This window comes from Lepidochelys olivacea (genome assembly GCF_965140295.1).
Source record: "Lepidochelys olivacea isolate rLepOli2 genome assembly, chromosome: 6".
NCBI lineage: Eukaryota > Metazoa > Chordata > Testudines > Cheloniidae > Lepidochelys > Lepidochelys olivacea.
In genome coordinates, this window is record NC_140416.1 from 72,631,722 (window position 1) to 72,652,996 (window position 21,275).

Consider the following 21,275-nt stretch of genomic DNA (forward strand, 5'->3'; position numbering starts at 1 on the left):
TATACAAAAAAAAGAATCTTTTATTTAAATGGGATATCTGAAAAGGCGAAAAAGTAAGTAAGATTTTCTTTGTATTTGCTGCATAAAATAGTGGGACTTACATGGCACACTTATAAATGAAGAAAAGCACCTATGCTTTATTCGGAGGTGACATGGGTTTTTAATTATATAACAACTTGGTAGTTATTACTACATATCAATTTCAGAATACTCAATGGTGTCTCTGAATAAAGTGCCGTAATTTTTTGGTGGCAAATTTTAAGGAAGCTTTTAAACTTCTAATCTCATTGTTGTCTACCGAAATTGCTCAAGAACAGTTCAAATAAAAATTAATCCTGTAATGTTGCTAGGGTCAATAAAACCTTTAGAAGATGTTTAGGGACAGCTTTAATTGGGGCACCAGCTTTATTTAAAATTATCTGAAGTTTTCCAATATGACTAACCTGTTTGGATTGGACTCTTCCCATCATTTACTCTATGACTCTTTTAGGTTGTGTTGCACACCCTCCAAAAAAACAAACCAAACCAAAAACCACATGACCCTAATCATGCCCAGTGCCAGCAGAGTATACAACACCACAATGCTATTCTGGTCAGCAAATAAAACTGTATATTTTTGAAAGACCCAGGCTCCTCTGCTTTTCTTTAAATGTTACCAGAGGATCAGACTTTGTTTCAACAGGACACACATTCCCCTAGAACAGACAATAAACTTAAAAATTGGACTTTTAAAATGTCAAACCATCTCCTTGTTTAATATGCATTACAAAGATAAGAGAGAGGCTGGATTATAAGGTACTTTCCAAAATACTGAATCTAGAAAACTTAATTAAACTTAAAATACTATAAGTACTAGGAAGAAGCAGCAAAATAAAATTACAGAAGTCCATCAACTGTCATTTGCTCTAAATTATGCAATTGGCATAAAAGTTAAAACACCTACTTGAAAGCCATCCTCAGCCACTTCAGTGTCACTGTGCAATGGTGGACAACCTGTGGAAAAATGAAAAGGGCAAAAATAAACATTTGTTTTACTTCCTTCACTATATATTGCTTCAATCATTCCATCTGAACCTCCAACAACAACTTAGGATATAAAAACTGAACTAAATACATAGACCTTTAAATAAGTAGATCAACTGCTTTATCATTTATGCTGTTGAGCCTATAATACAGGTTCCTAGTACTTCTGCTGCTCTTGTCAGCATGGTCTTCTAACTAGCTTGCAGTTCTGCTTTGCTGTGTTCTTACCACTGCATATTTCTAGTCACCTATTTATTTGCTTTCCTCTCCTTGTCTTGTAAAAGCTTCTCCCCCCACCCCGCCCCAGAAATCTCTACCATGAATCAGAATTCATAGATACTAAGGTCAGAAGGGAATTAAGAAAGCACCCTTTTTTGGATTAAATATTTTAAGCATTAATATATTTTGTGCTACTCCCTCATACTAAAATCTTGCAACTCCCAGAATTATGTCTTAAGCTGAATGAATTGGTAAAAAGGCAATATGGTGCGCATATCTAAAGACAAAAATATTTCCTTCAAAGTTTCTTTGGAATACCATCAATAAGTGCACACAGACAATACACAAGGATCCACATTAAAGGGAAAAAAAAGTGTGTGCTCAAATGTTCATTGATTAGTCTTGCATTTTCTCTCAGAGCTCAACTCATGACAAGTCTTTTTAATAGAACAAAACAATTCGCATTCTTCCTTTTACTAGCACTGCTTCATGCACATAAAAAAATAATCTCAGAAGGATATCTACATAGAATATTAAACTCTCCATTGTTTGACTTTCCCTTTTATACGTCTGAAAGGTACACTCACTCCCTTTTCCATTGGCAAATATTTTTTTGCCTCCTCCCCATTTATTATGTTTCTACCTCAAAACAGTCTTTGTTTTACTGTCTTTCTTATGCATCAGTTTCTATGATACAAGCACAGCTCTGGGACTTTGTGTCAATTAGACCAGTGCTTAAGATTTTACATGAGACATTTTCTCCACAGATCCTACATAAAATTCATGCATGCACTTACTTCGACAGTGTCTGCTAAAAAAAATTACTATGAACGAAGCATCTCAGCAAAGAAAGTGATCTTAAAGGTGTCTGACCATTCAGCTACATAGTTCACATATTAAGGACATATAATTTGACATGCCCCTAGAGATACTAGCATGAATCCATTAATATATACAAAACAGTATCAACCAATGGGAATGATGGACTTGTAGTTAAAAAAGCATAGGACTGGGAATTTATGGATATGGTCAAACCAGTCACATCGCAGGCCTCTGGTATGATCTGGGTAAGTCACTAAACCTCTCTATGCCTCTGTTTTCTCATTTGTAAAATGGAGATAATGCTTCTTCATTACACAGGCATATTTTGGGAATTAGTTCATTAACAAAATATTAGGATCCTTAGATGGAAAGTACTAGAGAAATTCAAAGTATTATTAAACTGTATAACCATTACAACCACAGTCTACTGTAGAACAATGCAAATATTTAAGTACTTAACAGCATTACATCAAAATACTTTTTACGGTGTCATTTCACAGGGTTAATACGGATACGTTTAAAAAACAAAACAAAAAAACCCCAAACCAAGACACACACCTTGAGAGAGATCTTCTACAGCTCTACGGATGCCTCTGTCAAATGCTCGTGCATCAGCAGGACTCTGAAATGTAAGGCCAAACTTCTTGTCATCAATCTTCCAGTGGTGAAAAGTTGGGGTAACTTTGTTGTAAATGAGGTCCTTCTTTAATGCACATTCCAAAACCACCTTCCAGAAATGAAGAGGAAAAAAATTGTAATTCTCTGAAAATATCACAAATTTCACAAAGAAAGAATATTCAATATACATCTTTGAAACTGTACTTGAAAAATGACTTCTTAAATACAGTTAACAAGTCCTTGTTTAATTTCTTCCCAGTACAAACAAGCAGTTTCAACTAAGGCCAGGTCTACATTAGAAACTTCTGCCAATATAGCAGTGTCACTGAGGAGTGAGATTTTTCTTTAGTGACATTTCTATACAAGCAAGAGCCCTAGCGTTGGCATCATTTTCCAGCATGAAAATGCTTTTGCCAGTATAGCTTTATTTTGCTTGCCAAACCAGTATAAGCTATACTGGCAAAAACACTTTTTTTGCCTGTATAAGCTGCATCTACACAAGGAGGATTGTGCTGGCATAGCTCTATTACAAAACTTCTGAGTGTAGGCTAGGCCTACCTTGAATACTGTGTCAAAGCCATTTATCTCCACCTTCTACAGGAGAAGTCACTGAGCGTAGAAATTAATATAGTAGCAGGAATGAATATCTGTAAGTAAGCCAAACCTACTTAAAACATTAAAGAAAATTTAAAAGCTGAAAACAAGCAGGATACAGACAGCTGTAGTTTTGCACTCTATTTGCTAAAACAGCCAGAAATATCATTTAAAAAATATCTATGATTTGTGTTGTACTACATTTGGAATAAAAACAGTGTTAATATTAAGAGAAAGAATATAAACAAACATCTGACCACAAACATACTCCAGGCATATGCAGGCAGTTTGTCCAGTTATGAAACAAAACAATCTTCCTATCACTCTGCCATTTTTCTGTTTTAAAGTTATCACACAGTAAAGTTCAGTTATATTACATTTGTTGCTTAAAAACGTCAATAGTGAACAGCCTGTAACAGGGGCCTTCTTATTTCATGTTTTTGCAGAGCTGTTTAAATTTAAAGCACTTCATGATAAGTTGTTACATGCTATTTTTTTCCTTTAACCGGCTGCCATATAGTCTTTTCAGAATGCTAACTTCAGCATTTGTTTTGTACTACATTTTGTTACACACATACAACACAGATAGGAAATATAAAATCTCTTATAGTAAATGGGAAATAAGGATTATTTTGAACACAGTACTTGGTTAAAGATAAGATTCAATCAATGTTTTCTGCAGATCATTTTTACCCACTAATTATAAATACCTCTTGAAATCAAAATTATGTTTCCTTCCACCCCCCAAGATTCCCTCATCACAAAAGCATCTTTGCCATTGGATTGCACTATATTAGGTTCTTATGCCAATCTCTGGCATTTTTCTGATGACAAAGTCCTATATTTAAAACAGCTCTGAAATAGACATTAATTATTAGACTACCTATTTTAGCCTTCCTTCTCCTCCCAATACAGGATTGTTCCTCAGTCTTTTTTAAATGCTTTGTCTAGTCCATTTTGAAGTATGTGATGTGATGGAACTTCCTTTGCTTCTCTTGGGAAACCGTTACACAGTTAAGGTGAATTTCGGACTATTTATTTTCCTATTTGGCTTTTGTATTCTTTATTCATCCCACTTTTCAGAATTCAATTGCCTTCTATTGCTACTCCTCTCTATGCAATATTAATTTTAATTTAGATCTTTTACTCTTTCCTCACATATGAATCTCTTCAGATTCAAAATTATTTTTGTTGCTCTTCTGTCAACTCCCTACAAATGGTTGATATTGAGGTACTCTATTCTAGGTATAACTGTCTATGAAGAGAGAAATTATGGCCTCTGTATACCTGCCTTTACATGTGCATCAAAAAACCCCCAAACCAGCCGTTGTCTATTTTTAATTTGCAGCCCACTATCACCCTGTGTCACTTTTGGTACTAGTGCTTTGTAAGTTTTTTCCTCCAGCTCAATGTCTTCATTTTGGATGGTTCCTCTTCTTCCCCCAGTATTAATATTTCTTCTTCATTTTAATAATATATCACCAGGTCCATCTGTATTATTTGTGTGTCTTATGCTGTTCAAAATGCCCCCTAATCTGGAACCAAAATTATGTTGTTTATACTCTCATCCACAACGAAAGATGTGAAGTACAGGAACACTGATTCCTGCAGTACCTGACTGGACATCTGCTCCCAGCTGTGTTAATCTAAACACCATGAGATAAATTTAAATGAAGGAGGGGAGAAAAATCAGTGCTTTAATTTTGATGCTAACATGTGACGGAAGTCTATTTTGAGACAAATGTCCTTTACAGTTGCATTAACCACCTTGCACCGAAAACTAGCATTTCTGGATGGCAAGAATGCTTACACAAGAGACATTAGCAGAGTCAACCTCCAGGCTGCCTATAAATTATAATGCTATTCACAAATCCAGACTGTCACCTGATCAAAAGAAAGGGGGTTTGGCGATTTTTTTTCTTTTGCTAAACTGTTTTATGGAATATCTGTTTTCTATAGTGCTCAATATATTTCTCTATGTGAAATACATATAGATCCCCAACCCAGTTTAGATACTAGGATAAAGTCTAAGTTGCAAGCCCATAGCCAGATATCCAAATTACTCCTGATACCCTACGTAAACCCAAAGGCCCTGTTTTCCCCTCTGTAGCATGGCCAGAAGAAGCAGAATGTCAAGAAAGCCTCCCCCATTTTCTTAAGCCCACAGATGACCCTCTGTGCTAAAGGCAAGTAGTTGGGGATTTTCAGGAGTTTCACTTCCATAAAGCGCTTAGAGATCTTCAGATGAAAAGAGTTATGCAAACTTGTTAGGAATTATGTTCATATGGACCCATGGAGTATCTACTTTTTTCAGCATGTGTCCCTGAAACACCAGCAGATTTCTGGATCGAATGAAGCAACATTATTCCATTTCTATAGTGTCTGGTCTTGCCCATCCAGAGTTTGAGTTGTCTTTCAGCATTAAATTATACCAGTTTTGCCGACACTCTGCAAATTCCCTCATCCCTCTTGTTGGATGGTACAAAGGCCAATGGCAATACATGCAGATGGTGCAGGTAGATAACCTTGATCTCTGGCAGATTTCATGGCTGGAATAAATCAGGAAGGTACAATCTGGTCCCACATCTAAAACAGTACTTAAGACGGTCATCCAAAATTTGAAATTTTCTTTAAAAAGCCCCCAACTCAATATAATGCTATGATATAATTTCCCAAAATAGGAAGAATAAAAGATTTCATCCTAGAGAAGGGAATCGCAGAGAAAGGCTCTTACAGTAATGCTTGGAATCCAGAGAAATAGCATGCAAGAACCAAGCTTCCTTATACTTCCTTACAAATATCTTGGATTCTTCCACTCTTAAAGTGCTTATTAACCTCTCATCTTTCTTAATACAACAGCCCTCCTGGAGAGACGTACAATATTGTGCCACATCCAACAGGATATCTATTTAGGTCCCTGCATATTCTGTGGTTGAAGAATTTTCCCTGATCCAAACAATGCTGCTAAATCATTCTGTAGAACAGGGGTCTCAAACACGTGGCCTGCGGAGTTATTTCCTTCGGGCCGCCACGCTCCCCTCCAGCATCCCTGCTCCTCTGCCTACCTCCAGGCACTTCCCGCTGCCAAGCTTAGCACTTTCCAGGAGGGAACGTGGAGGAACAGGGAGCCGTGCGCCGAGGGGAGGAGGTGGAGAAGAGGTGGGGCAGGGGCAGGGATTTGGGGAAGGGGTTGGAATAGGGGCAGGGAGGGAATGGAGTTGGGGTTTGGACTTTGGCAAAGGGGTTGGAATGGAGCGGGGAAGGGGTGGAGTGTGTGTGTGGGGGCTTTTGTACCTTTATATGAAAAGGTGCCAGCGATGCAGCCCTTGGGCCAATGTAGACGTCCTCATGTGGCCCTCGTGGTGATTTGAGTTTGAGATCCCTGCCGTAGAATCTAAAAGTTTTCCTTAAAATAGGTACTACCCATGTTTCTGATGATAAACTTGGTTCATGTTTCCCGGGTTACGTCAATGCAATTTTATCTTCCCAAGCCTGCAGATATCCTGAAACATGTAGTGTGGAGGTGTGAACTGGCCTGCTCATAGTAAATGATTAACTCAAACCTAAATAAGACAATCTAAATATCAATACCTATTTCTCTACTCTGCTTTTCCTACAATCCTGAATTGCCTGTTCTGATGCTTTCCAGGGGCACTCAGGGTTATGAGGCAGCTCACTATCACCCATCCATAGTGTAAGGACTGTGTCTGCAGTGGGTCAGCTCCATGACTCCATCAAGAAATCCCTGGGTCACACTTACAGATGTCATGCTATTGTTTGCACCTCTAAAGTGGCTATGATTCCAGCTTCCCTACCTCCTGCTCCTAACCCTGTGTTATGCATGTCATTTTAAAAAAAAAACAAAAAACAAATATCTGTGGTATACTAAAATATGAAGATGTGGGCATAGTCCAAAAACTGGGTTTAACAGGGGCTACTGTTCTGATTATTCAGTATAGAATACTCAGTTGAAGCTGATGCAGAATTCTCAGTTTCATACACCATAATCCAAGGACCTTGCTCACAGAAGTTAGGTTGCATTTGTCATATCATACATATAATTTTGCATCTATTTGGTATAATACTTTTTTTAAAAGATACAATTATTGATTTGAATTTTCTGAGTAATTTTTTTGTTTTTAAAAAGGATGATTTATTACTCTACCATTCCAGAAGCTAAATATTTATACTTTCAGATAAGATGTACATAATTGTTTCCATGATTCTGGCCAGAAAAATGTCATTTTACTACCATCACCTATTGTTACCAGCCTCTAATTCTGCATCACATAATACTTATTATTTTTCCCTAGTAGAATGTGTGCATATATATTCAAGAGACAGCATGCACGTGTACATGTGTGCTGTGAACAGAAAATATTGCTTGCTAAATTATCATGCATCCCACCTAGTTTAGATTTTCAACCTAATTAACATTTCATTGGTTTGAATGCCATAATCTCATAACAGTTACAGCAGAGAACCTATAGACTTCATGAGAACACACAATGGACAAAACACTAAAAGGCTACAGAAATAAAGCTATTATACTTTTTAAAAAGTACAAACAGAATATTACTTCTGTGTAGTGCAAGTCAGAACAATTTTATATCAGGAGCATATGCAGTCTCAAAGTAATAGTTTAGACCCTAGAAGCAGAATATTAGCAGAGATTAATAAATTCTTAAGTACAGTAACAAAGTGATGTGGTTTTCCTTTCTATCATTATAAAAAGCAACATTAATTGTGTGTGTCTTTAATTGCCATTCTCAAAACTTTGCTTAAAATTGGCAAAGGTGTTTGAAGCAAGTTTTGATCAGAGTAAGCAAGTCTAGACTGAAAAATTCACGCTTTCAAACAGTTTAATTTATTTTACACAAGATTAACTCTCAAGATATCTGTATTACTGCACAGAAAAAATTTTCAGTGAGTATAAAAAGACATTTGGTGTACACCTCCTTTTTGATATGATTAACTGAAAACTTCTATCTATTAGGAAGCTAATTAAGCAAGTTATAAACTCTAATTGGCTTCCAGCTGTGCTAACAAATTATATCTTTATATGTAAGTAGATACTGTCCCATAATAGATCACAAAGGGCTCAACCCTGCAAACACGTATGCATGTAATTTTACTTGTGTGAATAGTCCCACTGAAATCAATAGTATAAATGAAGCCCTCTATCTATTTTCAAAAAATCACTAAAATGTGGGAAAGAAAAAGAAAAGCAGAGAGGTTTTACTTTTTGGGGAAATAGTAGGCACATGCAAGAGAACAAACAGTGACCCACTATGCTATTACAGCAATCTACCTACAATCATGGGCTACAATTATATGCAGCAGAAAAATACTTAGGTTTGCAGGAGAGATGTCACCTTGGCCAAATGTGGCTAACACCAATGCCAGGACATCTTCTGTTGTGTTACACCAGTAACTGCCACAATCGGCAGGGCCTACTTGGTAGGATCATGTAACTACAGTCTTGTTTAAAATGTGCATTAGACCTTGCTACAACCAGTTAATTTCTAAGGACTAGAAAGTCAGACACCCTTATTCATGCTGAGCACCTTAGTCCTTGAGTAGCCCAACTGATTTCAAGATGCTCCCAATTCATGGGGACTTCTTTGGGTGGGGTGCGATTGTCTATAGTGCATTTATACAACCCCATGTAAGGAAAGGCTCATGGTTTGAAGACTGAAGCCACCTATGCGAGTCTCCAAGGGAGGGTAGGGGAAAGAGAAATCCTGTGCCAGTCTCTGTCCTTCTGTTTAGGGGACTAAGGCCTTCTGCAGATTGAGATTATAAGAAGGATGATGACAGGGTGCTAAATCCTCTTCTTGGGGCTAGGGTGACCAGATGTCCCAATTTTATAGGGACTGTCCTGATTTTTGGGGCTTTTTCTTATTTAGGCACCTACTACCCCCCACCTCCTGTCCTGATTTTTCACACTTGCTATCTGCTCATCCTACTTGGGGCACATGAAATGGGAAGACCCCTTTTGGAATCCATACTTTGTTTCAATCTCCTTCAACTCTGCAGAAAATGCAAAAAAGTTGCTCTAGAAGAAAGCCCAGAGAGAAGGAAAGTGTTTCCATTTGCTTCTCACATGGATTGTGTTGTAGGAGGAAAGAGATGTCTTTGTAGAAGAAAACAACAACTCCTGAAGCAAGCCTCCTTCTCTCTGGGTTCACAAGAAGGAGAGGTTTGAAGATTTTCTAGATAGAACAAAAAATTAAACCCCTAAGGGAAGGCACCGCCTCATGACTCTGCATTTTGGGCGCAGCCTTCTCTGATCCTCTGGAGACAAACATTCCCCGTATGGCACCACTCTGTTTTGCTTCCCCTTTAGAGTAGCCCTCCAGACAGGATTAAGAAAGGGCTGCCTTCTTGCCTGCAGATTTGTATTGATGAGAAAAGCCCCACGGGGGCGGGGCGGGAGGGAAGAGCTCAAGAAGGAAGATTCTACTGTTCCACCCAAGAAAAAATATAGCCAAAGAGTTTAGGCAGACTGTGGAGGGGCTTAAAGCAAGAGACACAGACTGCACCCAAAGTGGGAGGTTTAGGCCATCTGATCCCCCCATCATATAGTACTGACTCCTACTCTGGGTGCTCAGAGTAGTGCTTCATCTACAGACATTTTGGAAGTCAGAAATCTACTCTGTTTGGTAGTGATGCTGGGAACATCAATTCAGGCATCTTAGAGCAGGACTTGCTCTGGTTCTTCAAAGGCAAATTAGCCACAACCACTCAAGGGGCAGAAGGGCTTACTGAAGGCAATATCTTGTCTAAGGCAGTGTGTGCTTTATTTTGCAATGGGGAGGGGACTGAGACAAACCCCAGGGGGAAACCTGGGGAGGGACCAAGTTCCTGACCACACAAGACACAAATCTCTGAGTCCATCCAGACCCTGAGGGGTGAAGAGAAGCTACCATAGACTTATGACTTGCTCTTATGAGTTTATCTGCCACGTGACAGTGAGCAGAGTATACTAGGGACTGAATTTATGGAGAGAGAAGAGGGGGCGGCACCCTTGTTCCTGAGAAGGGCTCCTCTAGAAGCACAGCTACCATTTGTTTAAAAATTAGTTTTGTTGCTTCAGCTGATTTGGCTCTGCAGCTGGTGCACCAAATCTGCCTTCTGAGAGCTACGGAAGCAGAATAAAAATTGGCTGGGTCTTCAGGGGTTGGGCTACTTCCCTTCCTGCCAGTCAAGATAGATAAATATCCATGATTTCTATGTGTATGTTTCTAGTTCTTCACTTTCTTCCCATTTTATTCTCTTAAATGGGAACATTTTTTTATTTGTTTATTTCATTTAATTGGTAGCAGATTTTTAGAATTTTTTTCTCTTCACATTTAAATAAAATGCCCAGGTTTGCTGAGAAAGACAAGTCCATGGCCTCATTAAAATCTTTATTATGATAACATTAACGGAAAAGACAAAACAGATTAGCAAGTGACTTGTGCTTTGTTTTCAACTGACACCATATGCCAATACCTTGAACTTCTAGCGATCATGCTGAAATACTTTAACCAAGCCATACTCCTTCAGGATTTGCAGTATATAGTCAATAGGACTTGTGCTCTTAAAAGCACATGAAAATCCTACCTTTAGGTGTCTAACTGGGATAGAAGCCTAACATTAGCCTTCTATTTTTGAAAATTTTGGGCTATGAAAGAAAAACTTCAGACTAACTGTTAATGTATTGGAAGACTAAATAACTTTTCACTGTTAACACCAAGTCAATTTTGATTTGAAGAGCTTTTAATAAAAATACAATTATAGCTTATGATGCTGAAAACACTTATGCACATGCTTAACTATAAGCACGTGCTTAGTCTCACTGAAGTCAACTGATCTATTCAAGTAACAAACATTATCTGCCCGCCTTAGCATTTGGAAGATTAGGGCCTTATTTTTCAATATTTTGTTTTTTGTCTATAGCGATTTTGTAGCAGTCAAGTAAGATATCCCAGCTATAGTTGCATTTTTAAAAATTATAAATGGTGGTTTTAAAAAAGTTTTATTATACACTTTATTCTCAAGATGCAATAGAACAAATTTCCAAATTAGATTCACAAAATCCTCAAACTCATCTAAATTACTCCACCCTGTAGCAGAACGCTGAAGACCCACTCAAAGTTCTGTCTCATACTACTGTCCACAGATATGTTTACTAGCCATTTACAATAAACCCTGTAAAAGAAAAACCACTTCCTATTAGTAATACTGTTTTCCCACAGTTGTGTATTTGCTCCTTGTTATTAGAACAAATAGTAGCATTTATTTTCTGAAGAACATTTAGTATGAAAAGATAACAAATCATGTAATTTATTTTCTATCTAGTAACAGTAAACAAGATAAATCAAACTTTGGAGACACAACCCAGTGTCCTGCTTAAAAAAAAATTTTATTTTAGCATAATTAAACAAACTGTAATGAGAGGAAGTTAGTCACCTTGTGCAGTAATGACGGTTCTTCGAGATGTGTCCCCCTAGGTGTGCTCCACTTTAGGTATATGTGCGCCCCTGCACCTCTAATTGGAGATTTTTGCTAGTAGTGTCCGTTGAGCCCGTGCATGTGCTTTCCCTCCCTAGTAGTCTGCATCAAGGCTATCTAGCACTGTGTTGACGAACCTCCTTCACTTCCTTCTCCACCCCAGAGCCCTATAGAGAACTCCGAAGTAGAGGGGAGGAGGGCAGGTTGTGGAGCACCCATAGGGACACACATCTTGAAGAACCATCAGTACTGCACAAGGTGAGGGACTTCCTCTTCTTCAAGTAGTGTCCCTATGAGTGCTCCACTGTAGGTGACTCCTGAGCAGCACCCACCACTGGAGGCTGGGACTTCGGAATGGAGTCTGTTACTACAGAGAGTACTGTGGAGTCGAAGACAGCATCGGGAGCCAAATCTTCAGTGATCACGTAATGTTCTACAGAAGTATGGGCAGACGCCCAAGTCATTGTTCTACAGACTACTGAGATATCTCTATCTTTAAGGTACGTAACTGAGGTAGAAATTGACCTCATGGAGTGCGTATGAACTCTGGATGGAAGCAGGTTGAGCCCTGGATAACACTGATTAATGCAACCAGAGACCCATTTGGATAGTCTTTGAGCCAATATCACAGAGCTTTTAGATCTTTCTGTGGATGAAAGGAAGAATTTGAGGGATTTCCTGAAGTCCTTAGTCCTGTCCAAGTAGAATGCTAGTGTCCTTCTAACATCTAGCATATGCAGAATCATCTTCCTGTTGTCACAATGTGCTTCTGGGGAAAAAAACAGGGAGATAGAGCTGTTGATTCATATGGAAAGTGCAGAGAAAGTAGGGAAAAATTTGGGATATGGCCTTAGAGTTACTTTGTCTTTAAAGAAGGCCATGAATGATGGGTGAGCCATCAGGGCCACTATTTCTCCTATGTGCCTAGCTGAAGTGATGGCAATTAGAAATACGTCTTCATGGACAGGTGTGAGAGACAACAAGTTGCCATGGACTCATAGGGAGATCTAGAAAAAGCCCTGAGAACTATATCTTGAAGCACTTCCGAGTTCAGTACCCACTCATGGTCGTGACACAAATTCCGACAGACTGTCAGCTGTCACGTTCTGTATCCCTGGTAGATAGCTGAGAAGAGCATGTTGTGATGGATGCACCAGTTCCAAAGTTCGAGTGCTTCCTTGCAGAGTGATATGGAAGGTCACTTCTGTGGAAGGCCATTTGCCCTGAACCTTGTAGATGTGCAGGTGAGCTCCCCAGCCTATTAAGGAGGAATCTGCCCCAAGGTGGGGAGTGTGTAGCGGGAGGAATACTCTTGCTTGTACTGCATCAAGATTGGTGCTGATTAACCCCAGTACAGCAACTGGAGTTTGTGTGCCGCTACAATGAAGATAATCTTGGAGAATACCTTGGGCAGAGCAGTCTGTACTGTTAGTGGTCCTGCCCCAAAGGTAAACTGTAGGAAATCTCCTGTACGATGGTTGTACTGTGATATGGAAGTAGACATCTTGTAGGTGGAGGGCTGGAAATCACTCTTCCTGCTCTAGAGCTGGAATAATGGCTGCTAGTGTGACCATCTTGAACGTCCACGCGTCCCGTATTTGTTTAATGCCCTTAGATCTAGAATGGGCCTCCAACCTCCGTTCGCCTTTGGGAAATCAGGAAATAATGAGAGTAAAACCCCTTGCTACTGAGTTGCACCGAGACTGGTTCAATGGCTCCTAGGCACAACAAATGATATATTTCTTGATGAAGTAGATTCTCATGAGAAGGGTCCCTGAAGGGGAATAGGGAAGGAGAGTTGGAATGGGGGCCACGATGAGAGATCAGGGAAATGACTTCCTCTTGGCCACTGTCAGACTTGTCACTGGGTAAGGGTAGCACTGACTGGGGTTTTGACGGGTACACAGCCTGATGACAAGAATGATTCTGGGTGCCAGAATGTGCTCGGTACTGGGGTCCTGGTACCAAGTAATGGGGATTGCAGTTCTTCCCCAGCCATCACGTCTCCAGGGTACCAGAGCTCATGTGGTACGATGGGCTCACTTGGTACCACGGAGCAGTGTCTACGGTACTTTTTTGGTATTGGTGGTTGAGAAGGGGCAGAGCACTCCTTGGATGAGTTTTGTTGCAGCTGGTACAGAAAGTTTTGTCGATGCCACTCTTTTAGCAATGGTATGGTAATTGTCTTTCCCTGGGTACTGGGGCCACAGGTCTCCAGGGTACCAGGGCTCATTTGGTACCGCGGGCTCACTTGGTACCGGAGAGGAATGTCTGTGGTATGTTGTCAATACCAATGGTTGGGAAGGTGCAGAGCACTCCCTACATGGGAGTTTTGTCGCACCTGATACCAAAAGGTTTTCCTCTGTGCCGTTCTTTTTGAGACGGTACAGTAATTGTCTGTCTCCTTAGGGGGTGGTACCATTGCCTCAGAGCCTGACTGCCTGAGCCCCTGGCTTCTCCAGGCGGTGTAGCTGGTGCCACAGAGCAGACTTCATAGCAGAGGCTCCTTTCTGGGTACCGTGCTTCAGAGTTATTGTTGCTGTCGGTACCGAGGTGACCGCCCTGGGGAGCCGCTCCGGCTAGCCAACTACTCAGAGCCAATGCGTTTCTGGTGCTGTTGGTACTGTGGTGGCCGTACTGGGGAACCCCGCTGTCTAGCCAATGACTCGGAGCCCTTTTTATGAGCCTTCACAGGGAGAGTCTGCTGTTTTTTTTCCATGACTCTATCCCCTTTCAAGTTAAAGACTCCGGGGATGATCTGGGGTCACCACCAGAGTCTCCTGGAGGTTGAAGTACCTTCGCCATAAGGAGCAGTTTTAACTTCTGCTCCACAGTTCCTGCAAGACTGCTGTTTTAGTTGTGGCAGGTGAAGCACTTCTGTGAAACTCTCCCAGGCACCAGACACTGTGTGAGCGTCTGGCCATTACAGGAATTGACTCCTTGCAGGACAGGTGCCTCTGGCGCAGGGAGAGCCGGACATGCCCCTGGGCAGGGGGCTATCATCCTCTAGCAGTGGGGAATGCAGAAAAAGGTCTTCTTTACGCCTCTTCTCCCCCCACCCTTTTTTTAAGCCGAAAAAACTTAAGAGGCTACTAAACACCTGGGGGTAGGGGTGGGCATACTCTCAGAAAGAAAAAGAACTTTAGTTTCCTGCCCTGTCTTCTTCATTTTTCCTTTAATCCCAAAGGAGTAAATATACAAAAAGGAAACACTAACTAACTGTCATAAATGTAAAGGGAAGGGTAAACCCCTTTAAAATCCCTCCTGGCCAGAGGAAAACTCCTCTCACCTGTAAAGGGTTAAGAAGCTAAAGGTAACCTCACTGGCACCTGACCAAAATGGCCAATAAGGAGACTAGATACTTTCAAAAGCTGGGAGGAGGGAGAGAAAAAAAGTGTTTTTTGGTATGTGTCTGTTGGTATGCTGCTTTACCGGGGATAGAACAGGAATGGAGTCTTAGACCTTTTAGTAAGTAATCTAGCTAGGTATGCGTTAGATTATGATTTCTTTAAATGGCTGAGAAAAGAATTGTGCTGAATAGAATGACTATTTCTGTCTGTGTGTCTTTTTTGTAACTTAAGGTTTTGCCTAGGTTCTCTATGGTTCTCTATGTTTTTGAATCTAAGGTTCTCTATGTTTTTGAATCTAATTACCCTGTAAGATATCTACCATCCTGATTTTACAGGGGGGATTTCTTCATTTCTATTTACTTCTATTTCTATTAAAAGTCTTCTTGTAAGAAAACTGAATGCTTTTTCATTGTTCTCAGATCCAAGGGTTTGGGTCTGTGGTCACCTATGCAAATTGGTGAGGATTTTTTACCAAACCTTTCCCAGGAAGTGGGGTGCAAGGGTTGGGAATATTTTGGGGGGAAAAGACGTGTCCAAACTACGTTTCCCAGTAAACTCAGTTAGAGTTTGGTGGTGGCAGTGGATATTCCAAGGACAAAGGATAAAATTAATTTGTACCTTGGGGAAATTTTAACCTAAGCTGGTAAAAGTAAGCTTAGGAGGTTTTCATGCAGGTCCCCACATCTGTACCCTAGAGTTCAGAGTGGGGGAGGAACCTTGACACTAACTATTAAGGAAAACAAAAAACAAAAACTACTTACTTATGCTAATGACGCAGATAAGGAAGGGACAACTGCTCGCTCTGAGGCCAAAGGGGTTGAGTGCTAGATAGCCTCATGGCAGACCACAAGGGAGGGAGAGCACATGTGCGGGCTCAGACACTGCTAGCAAAAATCTCAGATTAGAGGCGCAGGGGCGCACATACACCTAGCGTGGAGCACCCATTGGGACACTATTCAAAGAAAAAGAAATAGTTCTATGTATTTTAGCATGCAAACTTACGGTTTAGCAGCTTTTGAATTTAATTAGCATTCTGGAACAAGTACGCCCGTTAATATCTTTCCAACTTCTAGTTAGAAGAGACTGAAAAACAGGATGGAGTCTCCTAAAGTGCTGGATTTATATACTGAGGTATAGTGCGCCTTCTTTATACAAATGCATCCCTGCATCTCTCAAATTAATCAAAAATCCTTTTTTTCCAGAAAACATGTCACCTATTCCATCTGTCACTTCTGATGGGTGAACCAAATTAAGCCAGCCTCCTCTTTTTACTTTTATACTGGATTCCACTACAAGGAAGAACTGGAGAAATGTGCAAGCCATAACAGAAAATCACCATAATTAAACAAAAAGCCAAATTAGTTGTCACGCATTCTCATTTAACAAATAAGATTTACAGAATTCGAAAACCTTGAAGCTTTATGCTAATATATATTTAATGACAAATATGTCTCTCTTTACACAGGCTAACAGAGAAGCAGACCTGACCATGTTAAAGTGGAGTGTAATTGTTCCAAGTAGACTGGATGGAGACAGATCTAGGTAAGTGATTAACAAGCAGTCCTCAGACTTACGTGGGATGCCACTTACAACGCATTTCAATTGACTGCCCGTTTCGTCCCTACAACGCTTGATTTGCATATAGTTTGCTTGAAATCACCCCCTGGTTGCATTATAGTAGTATGGAGCTGGCAGGGATCGCTTCTGATTGGCTTTGAGGCAGCAGGGTAGCTGCCAGGTTGCATTGCCACTTGTTTTTGATTGGCTCCTGGCCCCGGGCTCGCCAATCAGAAAGCTTGAACAGTGATTGGCTGAGGCTCAGCATTTGTGCTGTTCTCCCTGCCTTTCTGAGCCTATGTTGCCAGCATTCTGAACAGCATATGTGAGTTTATATGTTTATTTGAATGCTGTTTACAAAATATAGTGTACAGTAAATACATTGATGTTGCAACATTAGTCATCTATAATTCATTTAGTACAAAAATCTGGGTTATTGTGGTGAAAATAGTGTATCAAGCCTGTGTTATGGAACCAATCCTCTGCTTCATACCATTGATTCCTATGGGGAAAGCAGTTCTGACTTACAACATTTCGACTTACAATGCAATTTCGAGGAACGAATTGTGTTGTAAGTCTGAGGACTCCCTGTAATAAAGGAGGAAGTGTGTAATTATGTCTAGGGTATTTTGTGAGACTACTTTACATTCCAAAAGAGATCTATACAAGCTGGGTAAAGTTGTCCAGTTGCAAGCCTCCTTTTCCTCTCCTAAATTAAATCAATATTCTTGTTGTCACCACTTTGACTTCTTTCCTAAACTACTATCATGCTGTTTGTCAATATCATGCAACATTTTAAACATATTATTTAGAGAGATTGCACTGAGTTTCTTAAATTGACCATCACATGCAATTCTGAAGGCTCTACATAGGATCCAGCTAAAGTTTGTTCATCACTAATCTTTAAGTTCTTGAGTAATTAAAAGGATCTTCAAAGTTAAGAATTCAGTTCAGAATAATCGGTAATTGCTTGCTAAATGCTTTCTATTTAGTGAGGTTACTTTAAGATAAGCTTTCCTGTCTACAATTTAATTGGTCAATCCACACTCATAAATAATTCTAATAAACCCTAACAATGTAAATGTTAAAAAAAAAAAAATCAATCCAGGCTGCCTGCTAGAAATACTCGCAATTCATACTGATCATATATTTATGCTATCAATAAATGAGCTTCTTTTCAAGTTAATAGCAAATTACAGACAAGGCAAACACTCTAGCCTGCTTTAAATCAGAAGATAAAAAATGAAAATAAGACAACAATTTCATGGGAGTAAAACAGAAGAAGACTAATTTAGGAAGACTGTATATATTCATGAAGGTAAAAAAACACAAACTTCTGAAAATTCTACTTTCCATAGGCCAAGAATTCATATGGGTAGGATGGGAATGATATTGGAAAGGAAGCCATAGTCACTTGTGCCCCAATCCTGCAAAGACTTACACAAATGTTTAAAAACTTTAAGCACAAATAATCCCACTGAATCTTATAGGATTACTCATATGCTTAAGTCTTTGCAGAGTTATAGCCTTAATAACCAAAACATTACAGGACATACTATGCAAAGCTAAAATAGTTAGTCTTTCCCAGAAATCGTAGAGACAGACTAAATAAATATATATATTTGCTGTATCCAAAGATTATTTAAAAACAAACTGAAAATATAATTAAGAGGCCCACTTTAAAATTAAAGACTAAATATCGTATTGAAGAGATTCAGGTTTGAAGATCTCAGCTGCAAGAACACATACTGAAACTTTCTTGGAGACACTAATGCCATTCAGTGACCATATAAAGTAAATTTTGAAGTGTATAAAACAATGCTTCTGGAAAATTTAAACTAATTTGCTTTTGAAAAAACCACCATCTTGCATCCTATGCAGCCATCATCATAATTATAGTTATATATAACTATTTCTCAAAATCAGAAGTTGATAAGGATATTCTAATCTATATTAGAAAAAAAAAAAGGATTTTGTGAAGGATCCCACAATCCCTATGTCACTTGTTCCACTTTGAGTCACAGTGGTCTCTACAGGCTCTTTTGTGGAGGAAGACTGAGGCTTTCTCCATTCCTTTGAGTTTAACAGTTGTGGTGTCCAACTTTCTTGACTTAAGGACACAGTTCTGTTTCCTGTCAGAGCACTAGCAAATAACTTGATAGGGACAAGACAACCAAATCTCAACTCTGTTCAGATTTAAAAACAAAACACACTTCTTGTCCATTTGAAGAAAAGAGAAGAGAATGGGCCAAGACTTACATGCTTGAACATAGAATCTACTATAAGATCCTTCAAACTAGCAACTACACAAATTTTAGCAACGTAGGAAGGAGGTTAATCTAACAGCTCTTAGCATCATCCGTTTGTTCCTTGATTCTAAGGGTATGTCTACACTGCAAGTAAGCCTGTGCTTGAGCCTGGGCTGAAGCCTACTCCCCACATCTACACTGTAATTACACTAACCCAGGACTCGACAGGGCTGGAGGGTCCAAGCTCAACTTAAGCCACTACCCAAGGTCTGAGCCCTGTTGCTTTGCAGTGTTGACGCAGCCCCCTTGACTTGGGCCTGGGAGTCAGCTGGAAGTATCCCACAATTCTATAGGGATACTTCCTTAGTCCTCTCTATCCCAACAATCTGAAATCCAACCTATTGAAAACAGAATAGGTTTTCCACCTCCGCCCTTTTGCAAAGAGCAGCAGTTCAAGTGAGCATTAACTCATTCTCTTCTGATCACTAATCTGAAAGCTTGCTATCAAAGAGCCTCCTGGTTTTGGAATGGAGAGCAAACTGATCAAGACTTTTGCTTAGTGAGCTGCTTCCTGGTAATGTGCAGGGAGGGCAGTCACGTGTCTCAGTCCCAGGGCTAGAGTGGCCACATTTCTGGGGGCCCTAGGGACTCTGGGATATGGTTACTTTGACTTGGGTCTGTGCATTGCAACATGGACACCAGACCACCAGGTTCAAGCAGGGGTTAGAAAAGTCTTAACATAGGGTTAAAATACAACGGAGATGCTCAAGCCCAGGCTCACCTAACGAGGGTCAGCTGACTCAAGCCCCATTAACCTTGGGCTTACATTGCAGTGTAGACATACCTTAAAAGGCTGTCTTACAGTGTGCTACAGTTCCTCTGATTAAATATGGTCTGAGGATGTCCCCACCTACCCTAACTACTAGCTGGATATGGGGTCATTTATTTTATCCTAACAGTTATCCTAAATCACCTAAGGTATCAGATCTTTCTGGTTGAGTCACTAAATTAGCTTTTGATTACCGCAGCTTTCCTTTGAAGTCAGGGACAATACAAATGTACAGCTCCCTTCTACTCGCTTACCAAACATCTATCCCCATAATTACCTACACAGCAACTCCTTTTCCAAGCTGTATCGGTATCTGTATTTTACAGGAACTTCTCACATCGTTTGCTCAGACTGCACTGGAAACAAACTTCTTGCCTGCATTCTAGTTATCTTCCTCATTCTACTGGTATTCATTTAAAGAGGCACCTTCCCTAGAACTTAAGTAACATCTAAGTACAGGTGTAGTCAGGTGTACGTCAGTAATACAGAAAAAAAATATAGTATTGAAATTGGTGATGGGGTGCACACACACACGCATACATTCAGATTAATCAACTTTTGGTGGATGAGATTCCAGAAAACTAGATAAGGGGTCTGCCCTCCAGGACCAGAGCGTGCTCATGCCAAATGCAAAACCTCACTACCTTCTCAGTGAACCGGATACCAAATAGATCCACATAAGGCAGGAACCAAAAAATTTGGTCCAAACAAAAAACAAACAAAAACACAATACAACTGATTTAATTTCCAACTCCCCACCTCACATCACCTTGGTAAGTCTGTCCATTTGCTACTTTTGAAATGGGCTTAACCAGTTCTAAAGGTTGTAGTTTGATGTTTGAGTAAATAGTAAATTTGCACTTTATTTTCAGTTTGAATACAGAGTAACCACTAAAACAGATTTCCAAGGGACGTGGTGAATCCTCCATAATTTTGTGTACTGAATTCAGTATTAGATGGTTTTCTAAAACACATGCTTTGGTCCAACCACATGATGTTGGGTACATTACAGGAAATTACCTGTGTTATGCAGAAAGTTCAATTATATGATCATAATGATACCATCTGGTCTAAATATCTGTGATCCTACAACATGAAAAACCAGAAAACGAAAAACAAAAAACCCCAAAACCAGTACTGGGTGAATGTTTCTTTTTATATCCCTCCCCCCTAAATTCCTGAACAGGAACTGAAAGACCTCTTTGTGCTCTAGAACCAGAATGAGAGAGAAGGTCAGAGAGGATGTGTCTTGGGACTGCATGAGGAATCTCCCCAATTTAGAAAGCACAGCTTCTGGACATACTACCAGCAAAGGAAGAGAAAAGTTTCAGACCTCCTATGTGAGGAACAAGTTTTGAGATGTCAGGACTTTGGAGGAGAAGCTGTTTCAAATGGTAGCCTCTCTAGCTCATGAAACTGGGAGCAGGGGATAGAAAGGACTGTTCAGGCAGAGTCTAAGACGACTATGGCTGCTTGCAAAGCCAGAGAAAAGGATTCAAAGATTCTTGTAGCAAG

The 21,275-nt window shown here is 39.9% G+C and overlaps 1 protein-coding gene across 1 annotated transcript in view; it reads right to left on the reverse strand.

Moving 5' to 3' along the window:
- SPRED1 (sprouty related EVH1 domain containing 1) overlaps positions 1-21,275 on the reverse strand; it is a 122,233-nt gene that overhangs the window by 36,666 nt on the left and 64,292 nt on the right. Inside the window, exons 3-4 of the mRNA XM_084629929.1 lie at positions 2,623-2,791; positions 944-993 (exon numbers count right to left, since the gene is read on the reverse strand). Coding sequence (XP_084486055.1) covers positions 944-993; positions 2,623-2,791 — 219 coding nt within the window. The remainder of the gene's footprint in view (positions 1-943; positions 994-2,622; positions 2,792-21,275) is intronic.